The sequence below is a fragment of the Salvelinus alpinus genome, chromosome 4 (genome assembly GCF_045679555.1).
Source record: "Salvelinus alpinus chromosome 4, SLU_Salpinus.1, whole genome shotgun sequence".
In the NCBI taxonomy this organism is placed as follows: domain Eukaryota; kingdom Metazoa; phylum Chordata; class Actinopteri; order Salmoniformes; family Salmonidae; genus Salvelinus; species Salvelinus alpinus.
The window spans coordinates 78,592,809-78,610,161 of record NC_092089.1 but is presented as its reverse complement, the minus strand read 5'-3'; the positions used below and the strand labels follow the sequence as shown (position 1 = coordinate 78,610,161).

Genomic DNA, 17,353 nt, shown 5'->3' with positions numbered 1-17,353 from the left:
GGCTCATTTGGTGTCAAAGGGCCTCTATTTATAATTTCGGTGGCCTAGATCTTGATTTGTAGCCTTTACATCACACCCTACCTGAAAAATTATGTAATGGAATAACTGTGGGAATGACTCATCCTCACCTGATGTTGTAGTCTTAGTGTTGACCGGCCCACCTCGTGGAGTGACAGCCCCAACAGCATGCGGAACGCCATGTTCTCCACTCAGGCCAGCCAGAGAGAGTACCTCATCAAACACCGCCTGGCCAAGAAGGAGGAGGAGTACGTAGACATCAAGGACTTCAGGTGACTGTCCATGGGTTTGTGTGGATGGTGGGTGGGGCAGTGAGTCACCGACTGGGTTCGAACCTGGGCCTCCTGTGTGACCACATTAGCTTGTGGAGATGATGCAAGTCTTCAGGTCTCAGCCAAGGTAACATCACAAGAGTTGTTCATTGAACCAGCTCCATTACATATGCTCCCCTGCAGTAGCCACTTGTGAGTCTGGCCAGAAACTTGAGGAGATCCATTGAAAGTGGGTTATAGCAGCAGTTATTCTACATTTTTCTGTAGTCTAGTTTTTCCGTGGTTCATTTTCAAAATGTGCAGGGTCCTGGGTTGAACTAAAAGTGTCTAAGCCAACTTTTACTCACTGAGCTGTAAGTTCTTATTCTTAGTTGTAACCCTTATCAGGCTACACTCTAGCACTAAACTCACACATGTTTCTGTCCACATAAGTATGTGAATGTCTATATACGAGTGTTTTGTGTGTTTCAGATTATTTTCTGGAACATGGAATGTGAATGGCCAGTCTCCAGACAGCAGTCTAGAGCCCTGGCTGTGTTGTTCGCTAGAACCCCCTGACGTCTACGCTCTGGGGTCAGTGACACGTTTATCTGAGTACCCAATGTCTTCTACACAGCATGTATGAAGGAATGAACCTGGGTCGTATTCATCAGTGCAAACCGTTACAAAAATGTTTTGCAACGGAAAATGAAGACAAGCGTTTCTTATTGGACAACTTCAGGTAGTCCCTTCTGCTTCAGTCCGTTTTCTTCTGTTTGTTGCCTAGTAAATACGACCCAGAGTTGTGGATCTAACATACTTTTCTGAATTGGATCCTCTTAATTCCACATCATTAATGATGGATGGACGTTGCTAGTTGTAAACTAGACAGTTCATTACATACTATAAAGAGTGATTTTGAGCAATTTCCCAAACATTGGAACTACCGCGCTGATTTCCCTGTGCATTCTGGGTGCCGTAGTTTCCAGGAGCTGGACCTGAGCACGGAGGCCTTCTTCTATCTTGACTCCTCTAAGGAGCAGCTGTGGGTGGAGGCTGTGGAGAGAAGTCTCCACCCCAAAGCCAAGTACAAGATGGTGAGTCAATGAGCGCACTCTTCTCATCTTCAGTGGAAAACACAAATGGTTTAATCAACTACAATATTACGTTATTGTAATTACACACTGAGAGCAGTAGATGTTGATAAAAGGACATCTTTAGTTCATAATAGACTGATAGAATTTGGATGTGGATGCTTCTGTCTCCCCAGGTGCGTACCATCCGACTAGTGGGCATGATGCTGGTGGTGTTTGTCAACAAGGTGCACAAGAATCACATTAAAGAGGTTGCGGCGGAGCACGTGGGAACTGGTATCATGGGAAAAATGGTACGAACGAGTCAAGTCAACTAAGAGGAAGTGCTTGTGTTTGCCTTTTGCTCCCATTAACTTTACGACTTAATAACATCATAACTTTATAACTTTGACATTTATAGATACGTTTGGTACACAGAACATAGACATAATGTGAATGAGATATTTGAATACCACAATAATATACTGCTACTGCAAAGTATTGTATTATTATGCTCATATACTCTAAACGGTATAGTTTTTCATATAACACGTGTCCTTTAAACCCATACGGGCTGAGCATCTGTTGCAAGATGCTTTACTAAACAAACAAATCAATCAGTCAGTCAACATACAATGTTTTCTTTTCTCCTTCCAGGGCAACAAGGGAGGTGTGGCGGTGCGCTTTGTGTTCCACAACACCAGCTTCTGCTTTGTCAACTCCCACCTGGCGGCCCACGTCGAGGACTTTGAGAGGAGGAACCAGGACTACAAAGACATCTGTGCCCGCATGAGCTTCCACATGCTAGACCACCCTCCCCTCAATATCGTCAAACACGAGTCAGTCCCCTCCAAGACCCATACTGTAGAGTCATAGGCCTTGTTCCAATGTCTACACTAGCATACCACTTAGTGCATTAGCCATGTATTCTCAGTAATACTATGTATTTCAGGATCAAGGGGCTTACAGTAGTCATTACTATTATAGATGGAATTCTTTGGTGCTAATGTAATTAAATCCCAGAGAGAGACATTCTCAGGTAATAGTTCGGCATTTCAACATATCATTTAACTGTAAAATAGTGTAACCATGTCACAGTTTTTTTTCATACAGTCTAATGTGTAAACGTATGGTATTACTGTAAGACTGTTTACTTGCTGTTGTGTTACAATACATAACTCTTCATCCATTCTGTGGTCCAGTGTAGTGATCTGGGTAGGAGATCTGAACTACCGGTTGTTTGTGTACGATGCAGCTGAGGTCAAACAGCTCATCTCCCACAACCAACTGAGGAAACTGCAGGAGTATGACCAGGTGAGAATACACACACACACATCTGTTATCTAGTCCGTTGTCAATGTTTTTACATTTTTTTTTATATTAAAATACGAATGAACTAATACTGCTTGAAGTCATGTTGGCATTTTAAAGTTCTGCACAACAACAAAAAGAAAGACATTGAATATAACAAAGCTGGATTTGTACAGTGGAGTTAGGACTTTTGTGTGCTCCTCATTTCCTCTTTTTTCTGGTTGTTTAAAGGGTTATAAATACTGGAGTTCCTCTGTCTGTCTCTGAATAATGTGTTGTTGGTATATTTCCCCTCCTGCCTCTGTGTGAAGCTAAATATCCAGAGACAGAACAAGCGAGCTTTCACAGACTTCATGGAGGGAGAGATCAATTTCATGCCCACGTACAAGTATGACGCCAAGACGGACCGCTGGGACTCTAGGTAAAATACCACTGATCCTGATTCCTTTCCCACCAATCACATACTTCTAGAACACCCATAGAGTTTTGTAGTTTGATGTGTCTGCTATTATCCCCCCACCCTCCACCCAACTGAGTGCAAAGGATATACCCTGTGTAGGCTAATCCTCATATGCCATAGCACCTTGATTATTCATGTTAACATACCTGGTAAGATCAAACCTGAAAAGTCAGATTTCCAACCATTCTCTCCAATATTGACGAGGTGGGCCGGGCCCCCTAAGCAGCTTTGTTCCCCACTGCCTAAATAACTTGAAAAGACCCAGGAAGTTTTTTGGGGGGAGTATGTGACTTACCTGGAAATCTAGGGTATTTAGGGAAACACTGGGTTGTGTGGCATTTAACTGAACATTTGTAACGGAAACTAAAATGACTGTTCCTTATTGCAAGGGTTCCCAAATGTTTTCACTCCTCCTTCAGCACAAGCACTGTTCATGATATAAACTGTTCAACCCCTCTTATTGGTGGAGAGGATTTAGCAGCTTTAAAGCTTACTTCCTGCAATTCTACACATTTTGTCATGGTGCAAAGAACACTGCAGTTTTAAAGCACATTTTCTTGCAATTCTATAAATGTTGGCATGTCTAATGTGTATTCATGTGATATTTGAGTGACAAAAAAATTACAATATCTATGGGCTAAAAAACCTTCTTGTTGTTCTAGACATTTCTGCCAAGTTATAAAAAGCTCTGTATGGTATGCAATGACTGACATGACAAGAGGAATTGATGATGCACTACCCAATTTCGAAATTGCACCTCGTGCATTCTACTATTACTGGCCTCCTTGCCCCCCTGCCGACCCCTAGTGGCGGCGTGCCACACAGTTTGGGAACCACTGCCTTATTGGACTAGTCCACGTTGTCAATCACTGTTTCAATCTGCTATCTTTCATTTGGTGCCGAATGAACAGCTGACCCCGTGTCTAAACCCCCTGTCTTTTTCTCTGGGGTTCTCCTGCAGTGGGAAGTGTCGTGTCCCAGCGTGGTGCGATCGGATCCTGTGGAGGGGCAGTAATGTGAAGCAGCTCCACTACAGGAGTCACATGGAACTGAAGACCAGCGACCACAAGCCTGTCAGCTCCCTCTTCAGTGTCGGGGTGAGGATCATGTAAACACACTACACTGCCTGTCAGCATCTGGAAATCACATCTGACTGATTGAGGTCGAGACAGTCAAGGGAAACCTGACATTCACAATTCACAAGGAGTCCATTTAGTAAAATACACATACCTTTAACATACTATACAGCTCATTGAGGATCATAAAATATAAGTTTATTCTTGAGTAGCGTGCTTTATGCTATATTGAATGAATCGTTGTTGGATCGAGAAATTCTATTTGTGTGTGTCACAGGTGAAGGTGGTGAACGAGGCGCGCCACAAGAAAGTCTTTGAGGAGATCGTGCGCATGATGGACAGGATGGAGAACGAATTCCTCCCGTCTCTGGCACTGACCCACAGAGAGGTGAGTCGACAGAACAGAGACATGATTCTCATCTTATTGATTTCCTGTCCAGCATTTCCTCCCCCCTGATATTTTGTGTCAGATCAATAAGTCTGTTTTGTCAGTGATTGTCATTAAGTAAGGTACATAGTCATGTTGATACCAAGACAGCAAGTATTGAGTCAGGGACTTGTGATTTAAAATCCTGATGGAAAATGATAGCCTAAGAAAATGGACAAGTCTGCCAAGATGCTTGAGTTACTTTGCAGGTGTAGAATGGTATGGGGATCTATTTGCATTTCAAACAATCTACTGCATAGATCAAACAAACATTCTTGCACTCTGGCTTACTATAACAATGTCTGTGAGTCTGTCCTCCTCTCAACCTCTCTCTTTCTCTCCCCTCCTCTCCATCTCTCCCTCGCCTCCCATAGTTCACCTTTAAGGACGTCAAGTTCCGCCAGCTGCAGCGGGAGAGTTTTGTGATCTCTAACGACGGGCAGGTCGCCTGCCACTTTGTCTTCATCCCCAAGCTCAACGACTTGCAGTACTGCAAGAACTGGCTCCGCGCTGAGCCCAGCGAAGGCTTCCTAGAGCCCAGTAAGTCCCCTTCACTTTCAGCCAGGCAGTCACACGCCCTGCGTGCTGGGATACTTTCACAGTGTATCCTTTGCTCCTTCCTTGGTGGGATTTCACTGATCTGAGGATCTAAAGATTCACTGATCATTCAGTTGAATAATCTCCTGGAAGAGGGAAAAGGAAGGCCCGGTCCAGAAACAACCGCTAGCCCCTACTCTTTAAACACTTGTAGAGAATCTGAATGTTTTTCTTTTTAGGTATACAGTAATATGCTTGAAGTCCTACCAAGCCTGTCAGAGGGCATGGAGCTGCTACCATATTGTTTACAGGCCTACCTATCAAATACATTCCTTTTAAGATTTATATAAGGTTCCTAGGGACTAGGGATTGTTTCACAACTGGACTGAAAAATGCATTTGTATAGCATCTCTACTCTGTTGTAACCCATTGTAGCTATGTATGTACTGTTCTCAATAGTATCCTTCATCTTTTATCATACCACCAGGGCTGTGTTGTTGAGGCACCAAAACCCAAGAAAACAGACTGAAACAAATCCTACCTGGATTTGTTCAATAAGAAACGCTCATGTCTACTTTTATTACAAATTGTTGTCAATGGCATACCCTAATGAACACTTCCCTTCGCGGTCTCTCCCCACCAGACGAAACTTTAGAGATCTTCCTGGATGTGTACGTGAGCAAGGACACGGTGACGCTGCTCAACTTGGGAGAGGACGCCATCGAAGACATCCTGGTGCTGCACCTGGACCGAGGCAAGGACTATTTCATCACCATCTCAGGCAACTACCTGCCCAGCTGCTTCGGTACCTCGCTGGAGACCCTGTGCCACATAAAGAAGCCCATCCGGGAGGTCCCCATCACCAAGCTCATCGACCTGGTGAGTGGAACTAGCTAATGTGAAGTTGCTGTAGCAAACAGGAAGGGATACGTTCAAGGTAGGATAGGAGTGATATATACACTGCTCAAAAAAATAAAGGGAACACTTAAACAACACAATGTAACTCCAAGTCAATCACACTTCTGTGAAATCAAACTGTCCACTTAGGAAGCAACACTGATTGACATTACATTTCACATGCTGTTGTGCAAATGGAATAGACAACAGGTGGAAATTATAGGCAATTAGCAAGACACCCCCAATAAAGGAGTGGTTCTGCAGGTGGTGACCACAGACCACTTCTCAGTTCCTATGTTTCCTGGCTGATGTTTTGGTCACTTTTGAATGCTGGCGGTGCTTTCACTCTAGTGGTAGCATGAGACGGAGTCTACAACCCACACAAGTGGCTCAGGTAGTGCAGCTCATCCAGGATGGCACATCAATGCGAGCTGTGGCAAGAAGGTTTGCTGTGTCTGTCAGCGTAGTGTCCAGAGCATGGAGGCGCTACCAGGAGACAGGCCAGTACATCAGGAGACGTGGAGGAGGCCGTAGGAGGGCAACAACCCAGCAGCAGGACCGCTACCTCCGCCTTTGAGCAGGAGGAGCACTGCCAGAGCCGTGCAAAATGACCTCCAGCAGGCCACAAATGTGCATGTGTCTGCTCAAACAGTCAGAAACAGACTCCATGAGGGTGGTATGAGGGCCCGACGTCCACTGGTGGGGGTTGTGCTTACAGCCCAACACTGTGCAGGACGTTTGGCATTTGCCAGAGAACACCAAGATTGGCAAATTCGCCACTGGCGCCCTGTGCTCTTCACAGATGAAAGCAGGTTCACACTGAGCACATGAGCACATGTGACAGACGTGACAGAGACTGGAGACGCCGTGGAGAATGTTCTGCTGCCTGCAACATCCTCCAGTATGACCGGTTTGGCGGTGGGTCAGTCATGGTGTGGGGTGGCATTTCTTTGGGGGGCCGCACAGCCCTCCATGTGCTCGCCAGAGGTAGCCTGACTGCCATTAGGAACCGAGATGAGATCCTCAGACCCCTTGTGAGACCATATGCTGGTGCGGTTGGCCCTGGGTTCCTCCTAATGCAAGACAATGCTAGACCTCATGTGGCTGGAGTGTGTCAGCAGTTCCTGCAAGAGGAAGGCATTGATGCTATGGACTGGCCCGCCCGTTCCCCAGACCTGAATCCAATTGAGCACATCTGGGACATCATGTCTCGATCCATCCACCAACGCCACGTTGCACCACAGACTGTCCAGGAGTTGGAGGATGCTTTAGTCCAGGTCTGGCAGGAGATCCCTCAGGAGACCATCCGCCACCTCATCAGGAGCATGCCCAGGCGTTGTAGGGAGGTCATACAGGCACGTGGAGGCCACACACACTACTGAGCCTCATTTTGACTTGTTTTAAGGACATTACATCAAAGTTGGATCAGCCTGTAGTGTGGTTTTCCACTTTAATTTTGAGTGTGACTCCAAATCCAGACCTCCATGGGTTGATAAATTTGATTTCCATTGATAATTTTTGTGTGATTTTGTTGTCAGCACATTCAACTATGTAAAGAAAAAAGTATTTAATAAGAATATTTCATTCATTCAGATCTAGGATGTGTTATTTTAGTGTTCCCTTTATTTTTTTGAGCAGTGTATATTGAAGGGCCATTTAAATAGTGTTCATTGCAGGATTAGTTGAACAGTCAATACATTTAGTGTTCATGCAGGATTAGTTGAACAGTCAATACATTTAGTGTTCATGCAGGATTAGTTGAACAGTCAATACATTTAGTGTTCATGCAGGATTAGTTGAACAGTCAATACATTTAGTGTTCATGCAGGATAAGTTGAACAGTCAATACAAGGTCAATTTTTTTATATACTTCTTTAGTCATTGAAGGCCGCAATGGCAGATAGTTGTGTTTCTCCATGACACTTTTGGCATGAGAGTCCGCTAAACTTGGCTTCCCTAACCCTAAACCCTCTAAATAGGTAAGAAATGAAAAGCAGCTAACACTGCAGCAGGCCTCAGACTGGTGTTGAAGAGTACATAGATTTGGTCTAGATATTTGTCCATTGATGCAGAGAGAATGTCTCAACCTGTGGCTGTGTTTAGAATCCCCAAGGGGATAAGGAAGTGGCAATTAGTGTGTACAAATGTCAGAAGGGTTTTCCTGAAACATTGGGATTATTGACTAAGTCTAGGCTAGTCATATACTCGGGTCTACTTTATAATACAAAAAGTCTGTCCATGCATTTCTCCATATTGTTATTTTACATGGGCTATCTATATCCACCTTGCCCTTAGTTAGATTAGTATTCTATGTTTATATGATCCATTTCAAATGATCTCTTGCTTCCACTGTCACTATTCTAATGTCATTCTGTTTGACTCTGCACGGGTACATTTGGGTGGAAAATTCAATTTTAAAGGTTCAATCTGTAACTTTTTGACCCCCTGAAATGCTCAAGAAATCAATGCTGAAACAAAAACACACTACAATCAGTGTGTAATACACTCGCATAAAGACCCTCTCCCAGTCTTGGCAGCCCGGGACAATACTTTTTTGAAATCAGAAATGACCTACAGATTGCACCTTTAACACAGCCTATCATTATCTTCCTGACTCCTTGGTGGTTATGCATTATCTCCTGTCTACAGTGTCTCCTCTGTTCTCTCTTCTTTCTGTCTCTTCCCTCATTGCCTCTCATTGCCTTGATCATTCCTTTCCAACTCTTCACTGCTGTGCTGGGGGCTGCTGGGGGCAAAGGGAGAGGACAGCTACATGGAAAAGGTACATTCTACATGGTGTGTCCACCATAGAAATAGAATAGTTAGAGTTGTTTTATTTCTATGGTGTCCCACTCTCCACTGTGAGGCTAGTCTGATGCCCTGCTGTTGCTCAGCGATATAGGCAACCCGGGTTCTAGTCAAGTAATTTTGCTTTTCTGATTTGACATAAAAACAGCTGAAATTGACCAAATATATACAGGACCTCGTGTTCTGGATTAGGGAAGCACATTGGTTCAGACAAAACAATGGTCCATTTTACATGCTGTTTTGGGATCCAAAAATAAACTAAGGGCTTCAGTCACTGCAGGTCTCTAGACCCAGTGGTGTCCTGTCTGTCCCTGTTACAGTAGTAGTAGTTATAGTACAGGTCTCTAGACCCAGTGGTGTCCTGTCTGTCCCTGTTACAGTAGTAGTAGTTATAGTACAGGTCTCTAGACCCAGTGGTGTCCTATCTGTCCCTGTTACAGTAGTAGTAGTTATAGTACAGGTCTCTAGACCCAGTGGTGTCCTGTCTGTCCCTGTTACAGTAGTAGTAGTTATAGTACAGGTCTCTAGACCCAGTGGTGTCCTGTCTGTCCCTGTTACAGTAGTAGTAGTTATAGTACAGGTCTCTAGACCCAGTGGTGTCCTGTGTCCCTGTTACAGTAGTAGTAGTTATAGTACAGGTCTCTAGACCCAGTGGTGTCCTGTCTGTCCCTGTTACAGTAGTAGTAGTTATAGTACAGGTCTCTAGACCCAGTGGTGTCCTGTCTGTCCCTGTTACAGTAGTAGTAGTTATAGTACAGGTCTCTAGACCCAGTGGTGTCCTGTCTGTCCCTGTTACAGTAGTAGTAGTTATAGTACAGGTCTCTAGACCCAGTGGTGTCCTGTCTGTCCCTGTTACAGTAGTAGTAGTTATAGTACAGGTCTCTAGACCCAGTGGTGTCCTGTCTGTCCCTGTTACAGTAGTAGTAGTTATAGTACAGGTCTCTAGACCCAGTGGTGTCCTGTCTGTCCCTGTTACAGTAGTAGTAGTTATAGTACAGGTCTCTAGACCCAGTGGTGTCCTGTCTGTCCCTGTTACAGTAGTAGTAGTTATAGTACAGGTCTCTAGACCCAGTGGTGTCCTGTCTGTCCCTGTTACAGTAGTAGTAGTTATAGTACAGGTCTCTAGACCCAGTGGTGTCCTGTCTGTCCCTGTTACAGTAGTAGTAGTTATAGTACAGGTCTCTAGACCCAGTGGTGTCCTGTCTGTCCCTGTTACAGTAGTAGTAGTTATAGTACAGGTCTCTAGACCCAGTGGTGTCCTGTCTGTCCCTGTTACAGTAGTAGTAGTTATAGTACAGGTCTCTAGACCCAGTGGTGTCCTGTCTGTCCCTGTTACAGTAGTAGTAGTTATAGTACAGGTCTCTAGACCCAGTGGTGTCCTATCTGTCCCTGTTACAGTAGTAGTAGTTATAGTACAGGTCTCTAGACCCAGTGGTGTCCTATCTGTCCCTGTTACAGTAGTAGTAGTTATAGTACAGGTCTCTAGACCCAGTGGTGTCCTGTCTGTCCCTGTTACAGTAGTAGTAGTTATAGTACAGGTCTCTAGACCCAGTGGTGTCCTATCTGTCCCTGTTACAGTAGTAGTAGTTATAGTACAGGTCTCTAGACCCAGTGGTGTCCTGTCTGTCCCTGTTACAGTAGTAGTAGTTATAGTACAGGTCTCTAGACCCAGTGGTGTCCTGTCTGTCCCTGTTACAGTAGTAGTAGTTATAGTACAGGTCTCTAGACCCAGTGGTGTCCTGTCTGTCCCTGTTACAGTAGTAGTAGTTATAGTACAGGTCTCCAGACCCAGTGGTGTCCTGTCTGTCCCTGTTACAGTAGTAGTAGTTATAGTACAGGTCTCTAGACCCAGTGGTGTCCTGTCTGTCCCTGTTACAGTAGTAGTAGTTATAGTACAGGTCTCTAGACCCAGTGGTGTCCTGTCTGTCCCTGTTACAGTAGTAGTAGTTATAGTACAGGTCTCTAGACCCAGTGGTGTCCTGTCTGTCCCTGTTACAGTAGTAGTAGTTATAGTACAGGTCTCTAGACCCAGTGGTGTCCTGTCTGTCCCTGTTACAGTAGTAGTAGTTATAGTACAGGTCTCTAGACCCAGTGGTGTCCTGTCTGTCCCTGTTACAGTAGTAGTAGTTATAGTACAGGTCTCTAGACCCAGTGGTGTCCTATCTGTCCCTGTTACAGTAGTAGTAGTTATAGTACAGGTCTCTAGACCCAGTGGTGTCCTGTCTGTCCCTGTTACAGTAGTAGTAGTTATAGTACAGGTCTCTAGACCCAGTGGTGTCCTGTCTGTCCCTGTTACAGTAGTAGTAGTTATAGTACAGGTCTCTAGACCCAGTGGTGTCCTGTCTGTCCCTGTTACAGTAGTAGTAGTTATAGTACAGGTCTCTAGACCCAGTGGTGTCCTGTCTGTCCCTGTTACAGTAGTAGTAGTTATAGTACAGGTCTCTAGACCCAGTGGTGTCCTGTCTGTCCCTGTTACAGTAGTAGTAGTTATAGTACAGGTCTCTAGACCCAGTGGTGTCCTGTCTGTCCCTGTTACAGTAGTAGTAGTTATAGTACAGGTCTCTAGACCCAGTGGTGTCCTATCTGTCCCTGTTACAGTAGTAGTAGTTATAGTACAGGTCTCTAGACCCAGTGGTGTCCTATCTCTCCCTGTTACAGTAGTAGTAGTTATAGTACAGGTCTCTAGACCCAGTGGTGTCCTGTCTGTCCCTGTTACAGTAGTAGTAGTTATAGTACAGGTCTCTAGACCCAGTGGTGTCCTATCTGTCCCTGTTACAGTAGTAGTAGTTATAGTACAGGTCTCTAGACCCAGTGGTGTCCTGTCTGTCCCTGTTACAGTAGTAGTAGTTATAGTACAGGTCTCTAGACCCAGTGGTGTCCTGTCTGTCCCTGTTACAGTAGTAGTAGTTATAGTACAGGTCTCTAGACCCAGTGGTGTCCTGTCTGTCCCTGTTACAGTAGTAGTAGTTATAGTACAGGTCTCTAGACCCAGTGGTGTCCTGTCTGTCCCTGTTACAGTAGTAGTAGCTGTACTAGTCCTCAATCTGATATCCCCATAAGACTGTCATTAAATGTGCTTGAGTGCATATTATATGCTCTGTATTTCAAAACCCTTATGAAGGCCAGAAGCCCAAACTCGTTGGTTATACTTTTAGCAAGAAATAAGCTTTTTTATTTAATTCCATTGTCCTCCAAGTATTGCTGAATCTCCTCTCTCCTCATTTCATGCATCTTGGTTGGAAAGAGACCCCTGGCTCTTCAGGAACAGGGTTGGAGTTTAAACCTACAGGAGGGTAGCTCTCCAGGAACAAGGTTGGAGCTAAAACCTACAGGAGGGTAGCTCTCCAGGAACAGGGTTGGAGTTAAAACCTACAGGAGGGTAGCTCTCCAGGAACAGGGTTGGAGTTAACCTACAGGAGGGTGGCTCCCCAGGAACAGGGTTAGAGTTAAAACCTACAGGAGGGGTAGCTCTCCAGGAACAGGGTTGGAGTTAAAACCTACAGGAGGGTAGCTCTCCAGGAACAGGGTTGGAGTTAAAACCTACAGGAGGGTAGCTCTCCAGGAACAGGGTTGGAGTTAACCTACAGGAGGGTGGCTCTCCAGGAACAGGGTTGGAGTTAAAACCTACAGGAGGGTAACTCTCCAGGAACAGGGTTGGAGTTAAAACCTACAGGAGGGTAGCTCTCCAGGAACAGGGTTGGAGTTAAAACCTACAGGAGGGTAGCTCTCCAGGAACAGGGTTGGAGTTAACCTACAGGAGGGTAGCTCTCCAGGAACAGGATTGGAGTTAACCTACAGGAGGGTAGCTCTCCAGGAACAGGGTTGGAGTTAAAACCTACAGGAGGGTAGCTCTCCAGGAACAGGGTTGGAGTTAAAACCTACAGGAGGGTAGCTCTCCAGGAACAGGATTGGAGTTAACCTACAGGAGGGTGGCTCTCCAAAGTTTTTACTCTGCTACATGCAGTGTTCACCTTACTGTATGTAGTTTTCATGGCAGGGCCACAAACTAAGACCTCCCAAATCAACATCCAGGGCCTGATGTAATAGAGTTCTGTAAAAGCCTTTATTTCTGGTTACCTAACCATAGTCTAGGCTACATCTTTCTTAGAAGCTGCACTCAAATACCCTTAAGGAACAACAGTAGCACTTTGAGAGGCTCTCTAACTTACAATAACTTCGGCCTAGCTCTTGATATTGTAATTGGCTCTGCAGGCTATCATGGTGTCCCACTCCAGTCCTGTGAGTTTGTGTATCCGTATGTGTGACCCCCACTGCCAGAGGTTATTTTTGGACCCACTCTCGCTTGTTCTCAGCTAGATACAAAACGATGTGATCCACTCCCAGTTAAATGACTGTCCTCCAAGACGACCCGACATCCAACCCTCGAGATAATCCGCTCTAATATGTTCCCTATACCTGAAATGACACGCAATGTGCCATATTATGTAATCATTTTAGGAATGGAATCAACGTTCTGATCAATGCGATACCTTTAAATCGTATTGAAGGTGATGGCACAGGATGAATCAAATCCTCCTTAGGAATTAAGCAGCTCGTAAGTTTATGAATCGACCGGGTAAAGTTGGGTGAAGCTGGTTCCAGTCATGTTACTAACCATAGAGATTATGTGTCAGAATCAGGCCTGTGCTCTGACACATCATTTCTTCAGTGTACTGTGGTATAGTATCTTATGTTTCTAACATGTTGTGATGGTTCTCTCAGTATCTTATGTTTCTAACATGTTGTGATGGTTCTCTCAGTATAGTATCTTGTGTTTCTAACATGTTGTGATGGTTCTCTCAGTATAGTATCTTATGTTTCTAACATGTTGTGATGGTTCTCTCAGTATAGTATCTTGTGTTTCTAACATGTTGTGATGGTTCTCTCAGTATAGTATCTTATGTTTCTAACATGTTGTGATGGTTCTCTCAGTATAGTATCTTATGTTTCTAACATGTTGTGATGGTTCTCTCAGTATAGTATCTTATGTTTCTAACATGTTGTGATGGTTCTCTCAGTATAGTATCTTATGTTTCTAACATGTTGTGATGGTTCTCTCAGTATAGTATCTTATGTTTCTAACATGTTGTGATGGTTCTCTCAGTATAGTATCTTGTGTTTCTAACATGTTGTGATGGTTCTCTCAGTATAGTATCTTATGTTTCTAACATGTTGTGATGGTTCTCTCAGTATAGTATCTTATGTTTCTAACATGTTGTGATGGTTCTCTCAGTATAGTATCTTATGTTTCTAACATGTTGTGATGGTTCTCTCAGTATAGTATCTTGTGTTTCTAACATGTTGTGATGGTTCTCTCAGTATAGTATCTTGTGTTTCTAACATGTTGTGATGGTTCTCTCAGTATAGTATCTTATGTTTCTAACATGTTGTGATGGTTCTCTCAGTATAGTATCTTATGTTTCTAACATGTTGTGATGGTTCTCTCAGTATAGTATCTTGTGTTTCTAACATGTTGTGATGGTTCTCTCAGTATAGTATCTTGTGTTTCTAACATGTTGTGATGGTTCTCTCAGTATAGTATCTTGTGTTTCTAACATGTTGTGATGGTTCTCTCAGTATAGTATCTTGTGTTTCTAACATGTTGTGATGGTTCTCTCAGTATAGTATCTTGTGTTTCTAACATGTTGTGATGGTTCTCTCAGTATAGTATCTTGTGTTTCTAACATGTTGTGATGGTTCTCTCAGTATAGTATCTTCATGTTTCTAACATGTTGTGATGGTTCTCTCAGTATAGTATCTTATGTTTCTAACATGTTGTGATGGTTCTCTCAGTATAGTATCTTATGTTTCTAACATGTTGTGATGGTTCTCTCAGTATAGTATCTTATGTTTCTAACATGTTGTGATGGTTCTCTCAGTATCTTATGTTTCTAACATGTTGTGATGGTTCTCTCAGTATAGTATCTTGTGTTTCTAACATGTTGTGATGGTTCTCTCAGTATAGTATCTTGTGTTTCTAACATGTTGTGATGGTTCTCTCAGTATAGTATCTTATGTTTCTAACATGTTGTGATGGTTCTCTCAGTATAGTATCTTATGTTTCTAACATGTTGTGATGGTTCTCTCAGTATAGTATCTTGTGTTTCTAACATGTTGTGATGGTTCTCTCAGTATAGTATCTTGTGTTTCTAACATGTTGTGATGGTTCTCTCAGTATAGTATCTTGTGTTTCTAACATGTTGTGATGGTTCTCTCAGTATAGTATCTTGTGTTTCTAACATGTTGTGATGGTTCTCTCAATATAGTATCTTATGTTTCTAACATGTTGTGTGTTACTTCAGGAGAAGTCCAGGGTGAGCTTCCTGATGGTGGACAGTGCCGGCACAGAGGACAAGCCCTTAAAGATTCCCAAGGAGGTGTGGCTGCTGGTGAACCACCTCTTTACTATGTCCTGCCAGCAGGTGAGAGGATAGTTAAAGGAAATGTTCAAAGCACTTTTATTTCTAGGTCGTACGGCATCAGAGTATGTTTTTAATCCCAATTATGAAGATTCTGAAATGCTGTTGCAATGAATTTGGATGAATTTCAGAATGAGATATTCCTTAGAGGGGTAACCGTGGTTAACAAGGAATCCAAACAGAATACCACTCCATTTCACTATTGTCACTTCTGTTTGAAGAAGTGTATTCCAGGCTAACTCTTCTAGGCACTATTCTAGACCTGTAAATAGTATTCTACCCTACCCTTATTTCAACGTAATTTCAAAACGACATTCTCCTGTAAACTCCTTGCCGTTCTTCCAGGAGGACCTGTTCCAGACACCGGGCCTGCAGGAGGAGCTGCAGAGTGTCATCGACTGCCTGGACACCAGCATTCCTGACTCCATCCGTATCCTCACTCATATGTCCCCAGTCATTCCTGACTCCATCCGTATCCTCACTCATATGTCCCCAGTCATTCCTGACTCCATCCGTATCCTCACTCATATGTCCCCAGTCATTCCTGACTCCATCCGTATCCTCACTCATATGTCCCCAGTCATTCCTGACTCCATCCGTATCCTCACTCATATGTCCCCAGTCATTCCTGACTCCATCCGTATCCTCACTCATATGTCCCCAGTCATTCCTGACTCCATCCGTATCCTCACTCATATGTCCCCAGTCATTCCTGACTCCATCCGTATCCTCACTCATATGTCCCCAGTCATTCCTGACTCCATCCGTATCCTCACTCATATGTCCCCAGTCATTCCTGACTCCATCCGTATCCTCACTCATATGTCCCCAGTCATTCCTGACTCCATCCGTATCCTCACTCATATGTCCCCAGTCATTCCTGACTCCATCCGTATCCTCACTCATATGTCCCCAGTCATTCCTGACTCCATCCGTATCCTCACTCGTATGTCCCCAGTCATTCCTGACTCCATCCGTATCCTTACTCGTATGTCCCCAGTCATTCCTGACTCCATCCGTAATTCTTACTCATATGTCCCCAGTCATTCCTGACTCCATCCGTAATTCTTACTCATATGTCCCCAGTCATTCCTGACTCCATCCGTAATTCTTACTCATATGTCCCCAGTCATTCCTGACTCCATCTGTAATCCTCACTCGTATGTCCCCAGTCATTCCTGACTCCATCCGTAATTCTTACTCATATGTCCCCAGTCATTCCTGACTCCATCCGTATCCTTACTCGTATGTCCCCAGTCATTCCTGACTCCATCCGTAATTCTTACTCATATGTCCCCAGTCATTCCTGACTCCATCCGTAATTCTTACTCATATGTCCCCAGTCATTCCTGACTCCATCCGTATCCTCACTCGTATGTCCCCAGTCATTCCTGACTCCATCTGTAATTCTTACTCGTATGTCCCCAGTCATTCCTGACTCCATCTGTAATTCTTACTCGTATGTCCCCAGTCATTCCTGACTCCATCCGTATCCTCACCCATATGTCCCCAGTCATTCCTGACTCCATCCGTATCCTCACTCATATGTCCCCAGTCATTCCTGACTCCATCCGTATCCTCACTCATATGTCCCCAGTCATTCCTGACTCCATCCGTATCCTCACTCATATGTCCCCAGTCATTCCTGACTCCATCCGTATCCTCACTCATATGTCCCCAGTCATTCCTGACTCCATCCGTATCCTCACTCATATGTCCCCAGTCATTCCTGACTCCATCCGTATCCTCACTCATATGTCCCCAGTCATTCCTGACTCCATCTGTAATTCTTACTCATATGTCCCCAGTCATTCCTGACTCCATCCGTATCCTTACTCGTATGTCCCCAGTCATTCCTGACTCCATCCGTAATTCTTACTCATATGTCCCCAGTCATTCCTGACTCCATCCGTAATTCTTACTCATATGTCCCCAGTCATTCCTGACTCCATCCGTATCCTCACTCGTATGTCCCCAGTCATTCCTGACTCCATCCGTAATTCTTACTCATATGTCCCCAGTCATTCCTGACTCCATCTGTAATTCTTACTCATATGTCCCCAGTCATTCCTGACT

The 17,353-nt window shown here is 44.2% G+C and overlaps 1 protein-coding gene across 3 annotated transcripts in view; it reads left to right on the top strand.

Moving 5' to 3' along the window:
* Positions 1-17,353, top strand: part of LOC139574493 (inositol polyphosphate 5-phosphatase OCRL-like) — a 33,958-nt gene that overhangs the window by 11,599 nt on the left and 5,006 nt on the right. For 2 of the 3 annotated variants that reach the window (XM_071399139.1, XM_071399137.1), the window contains 14 exons: positions 141-290; positions 762-863; positions 1,252-1,366; positions 1,540-1,656; positions 2,000-2,181; positions 2,545-2,656; positions 2,965-3,074; positions 4,075-4,210; positions 4,467-4,577; positions 4,991-5,156; positions 5,797-6,032; positions 8,809-8,832; positions 15,161-15,280; positions 15,623-15,707. In XM_071399139.1, coding sequence (XP_071255240.1) covers positions 141-290; positions 762-863; positions 1,252-1,366; positions 1,540-1,656; positions 2,000-2,181; positions 2,545-2,656; positions 2,965-3,074; positions 4,075-4,210; positions 4,467-4,577; positions 4,991-5,156; positions 5,797-6,032; positions 8,809-8,832; positions 15,161-15,280; positions 15,623-15,707 — 1,766 coding nt within the window. The remainder of the gene's footprint in view (positions 1-140; positions 291-761; positions 864-1,251; positions 1,367-1,539; positions 1,657-1,999; positions 2,182-2,544; positions 2,657-2,964; positions 3,075-4,074; positions 4,211-4,466; positions 4,578-4,990; positions 5,157-5,796; positions 6,033-8,808; positions 8,833-15,160; positions 15,281-15,622; positions 15,708-17,353) is intronic. The other variant, XM_071399138.1, reaches the window with a different exon arrangement.